Genomic DNA, 3,433 nt, shown 5'->3' on the forward strand with positions numbered 1-3,433 from the left:
CAATTAAATTTAAATTTATTACGTTACCTATTTCTTCTTTCCAAGAGGAATCATTTCCAAGGCCATCATACTTCTACGAACTCTTTGATAAAACTTAAGTACTTCTGGATTAGCCCACACATGTTTCGGATCAAAATCTAAAACCCTGAGGGATGCAAGGCTTTTGGCTCTTGAAAGAGCAACATAAGCCTGACCAGCCTCAAAAACTTTTCCAAGGGACATCTCAACACAGTCTAAAGTCAAACCCTGCAAGCAAATAAAATAAGCAAAATAAAATTAATGACGATATGATAATTATCACCTTACCACACTTATAAGTGACATGGCATTACATTGGCACACATTCTAGAAATAAGAAAGTAAGTTCAATGCAATAATTAAAAATTATGGATACCTGAGATTTATGGATGGAAAATGCCCAAGCTAATTTGAGAGGTATCTGCTTTCTTGAGAGTATGGAACCTCCCATCACTTTCACAGACCATTTCTCATATTTGACGGTATGTTCTCCTGAGCGAAATTTTACAACTGGCAAACCTGGAAGTTTTGGTTCAGTATACATGATTGAAACTTGTTGATATATATAGCAAGACTTTGATTAGAAACACATTATTCATACCTTCTGTTGAAAACTTTACTACCACACCACGTGCCCCATTTACTAGGCCGTCATTCACATTAATATTTTTAAGAAGCATCACCTGGGCACCAACTTTGAGCTTGACGACACTCTCCACAGGTGTTTGCATGTCTAGAGTTTGGCTGTAGGTTGGATCGCCATCATTAGCCTGAAATTCTTTCATAGGGCCTAGAAAAGGAATGATTTTGAAAATTAAGAATCTAGTTAATGTAAATCCTATAGTAACATGCCTGCCAAAATAAAATATTTACAACAGCTCACCAGGTAAATTTTCTAGTTTGGAGCTATTAATAAGCTGAGCTTCTTTTGTTAAGCTGCAGAGTCTAGATGCTATAATTCCTGATGAATCCACTTTGTGGTTAGCAGTAGCTTGAAGGCGGCTTATTATTTCTGGTGTGACTCTGTAAATAAATAGAACCACTAAATAAGAACCACAAGAAAAAACACTTCCGAAGTCAATATAAATAGGTAATGAAATGCACCACAAAAATGAGATTAGATTTGAGTACCTTCCAATACGGATATTTTGCAGAATATCAATAAACACAGGATCACTTTGTCTGTGTACAACAGTCAGTTCGTAAGAATGTAGGTTGCAGCGATCCCATGCTTCACTTTGAAAACAAAACTTTGCCTGTCCTTCACCGCTGTTGTCATTTTTGCTCACTGGAGGTAGTTGTAAGAAATCTCCACAGAGAACCAGCTGTATACCACCAAATGGCTTATCATTACACCTCACTTCTCGAGCAACATACTCCAGTTTCTACAATAAATGATGTGAAGTTTATAGGAATCGCAGTTCATTGGTCTTAGAAGAAGTTTGAAAATGTTAACAATCAAAATACTTACATCAAAAAATCGACCATCAACCATACTGATTTCATCAATTATCAGAGTCTTACATCTTCGCCACTGCTGAGCAATATGAGGTCTTTTGGCTAACTCCACCAACCTTTTCAAATTTCCCTGCCCGCTACCCACACCTAAAACATAAAATATTTCCATTCAAATAAATACTTTGACACCAAGAAACTAAAGAGAATAAAATCCATAGCCATACCAGCAAAAGAATGTAATGTGTAGCCTCCAATATGGCAGGCAGCAACTCCAGTACTTGCTGTGGCAAACGTAGAGTCAGGTGGTAATGAGGCAATGATTTTACGCAAGAGAAAAGATTTCCCAGTTCCAGCAGAGCCTGTAGACCATAGTTAAATCGTATTAAAAATCTAAGGAAAAAAGCCATGACAATTATTAATAGTACAGGGCTGTGATGTCATACCAGTAAAAAAAATATTTCGTCCAGAAACAACAGCTTGAAGTACTCTCTGCTGTTCTGGGGTAAGTGGAGTTTCAATGGCTGTGGTCAGACACCTCCGCTTCGAAGGAGGCTGTGCTGATTGATCCCGATTTTGACCTCTGTCAGGTCTTTTCTTAGCGAGTCCAGTTTTAGGGGTAGTATCCTTGGGCGCAAGCTTATCTTTAGCTTTAGTCACTTCCTTGGAGGTCAAGGGGCTAATTTCCTCCATCACACCCTTACCCTCCAGCCTCTCCTTCAAGCTGATTTTCGCTGCAGACTCTCCTTGCAGCTTGATATACATCAATTTTAAAAACTCTACAAGTTGTGAAGGAGGTGCATTTGAGATCATTGCTCTTGCATTATCATCCTTAAAATTTATGGTGCATTTTCCTTCATTCATAAATTTTGAATGTACGGCAATATTTTTCAAGCGGAACTTGTGCGTAGCAGATTTTTCGCTGGATATTTCAAGAAACATTTCTCTGAAGCCATTTCGAAGAATCCTTAACAAACCACTCTTGAAATTGACTTTGCGTGTCGTCATTTGCTGTGCGTTCATCCATTCTAATAGTATGGGACAAGTAAGCGTTGGCGAATCTGAAGAACTCATCTTCTTAAAAATAAATTTGTGTATAATCCACCAATTTTGAAAACAAAGCGATTAAATAGGTTAAGAGAACCGGCAAAGTTTCATGTTGACATTTTCAAATTTTGAAGTCCAGCTTGACCAACAAAATTTTACCCAGAGAGGGTCTGTTTCCGGGGAGGAACGGGAGCCGCTCCAAGTGGGAGCTACAGGGACTACAGTAGCAGACATCTGTTTGTTGACTTCTGGTGACCCCTCGGTCGCCAGATTTTGGCTAGAAGCTTTTCATTTTTTAACGAATACGTTAGTTACTTGTGACAGACAATGTGGAAAGTTAATTTCGCTGTTTCATGCCACAAATTTTTCAACTAGACCCGGTTATGGGTTATCGTAGTAAAGGAAATTAAAAGAAAATTACAACCTGGAAAAGTTTAATTCTCTTCTCATTTCATTTCTGATATTTTACTTTGAAAAGAACACAAAACCTCAAGAAAAGGTATCTGTTTGTAGACTTCATCATCTAGCCTAAATCTACTTGCTTCGGGAAACTGGTCATTCATTTTTGGGACTGGTTGTTGGGCACCGATTGCTGACGACTGACTAAATTTTCACTTATTGGACTGCATGAATAAAAGAAGGGAACAGGAAAGACAAATAGAAATTTTAAGTGAAATATTTATTGAAGTTAACAAATAAATATGTATAACGCTTAGGACTTAATAGACCACAGCGTATAAATTTTAGATAAATTAGAGTTTGTATCACAATTGTTGTTCACTGAAGGGCAGTCTTAATACTTTACGAACACAGCCTAGTAATGGACAAATAATATTTAAGTACAGGCAAAATAGAGAATTAGAATTTTATACTAAATATAGTTTTGGCACCACAATTGTTTTACAATTAAGGT

General features: G+C 37.3%; 1 protein-coding gene across 1 annotated transcript in view; it reads right to left on the reverse strand.

Moving 5' to 3' along the window:
- LOC113209268 (ATP-dependent DNA helicase PIF1) overlaps positions 1 to 2,698 on the reverse strand; it is a gene marked incomplete in the record, with an annotated part of 14,606 nt that extends 11,908 nt beyond the window's left edge. Inside the window, 8 exon segments of the mRNA XM_052271736.1 lie at positions 1 to 246; positions 395 to 537; positions 620 to 808; positions 902 to 1,041; positions 1,150 to 1,403; positions 1,490 to 1,623; positions 1,701 to 1,835; positions 1,920 to 2,698. Of these exon segments, the coding sequence (XP_052127696.1) occupies positions 28 to 246; positions 395 to 537; positions 620 to 808; positions 902 to 1,041; positions 1,150 to 1,403; positions 1,490 to 1,623; positions 1,701 to 1,835; positions 1,920 to 2,547 (1,842 nt within the window).
- Between the last annotated feature and the right edge of the window lie 735 nt (positions 2,699 to 3,433).

The sequence above is a fragment of the Frankliniella occidentalis genome, unplaced genomic scaffold, assembly GCF_000697945.3.
Source record: "Frankliniella occidentalis isolate FOCC.00 unplaced genomic scaffold, Focc_3.1 Scaffold171, whole genome shotgun sequence".
NCBI lineage: Eukaryota > Metazoa > Arthropoda > Insecta > Thysanoptera > Thripidae > Frankliniella > Frankliniella occidentalis.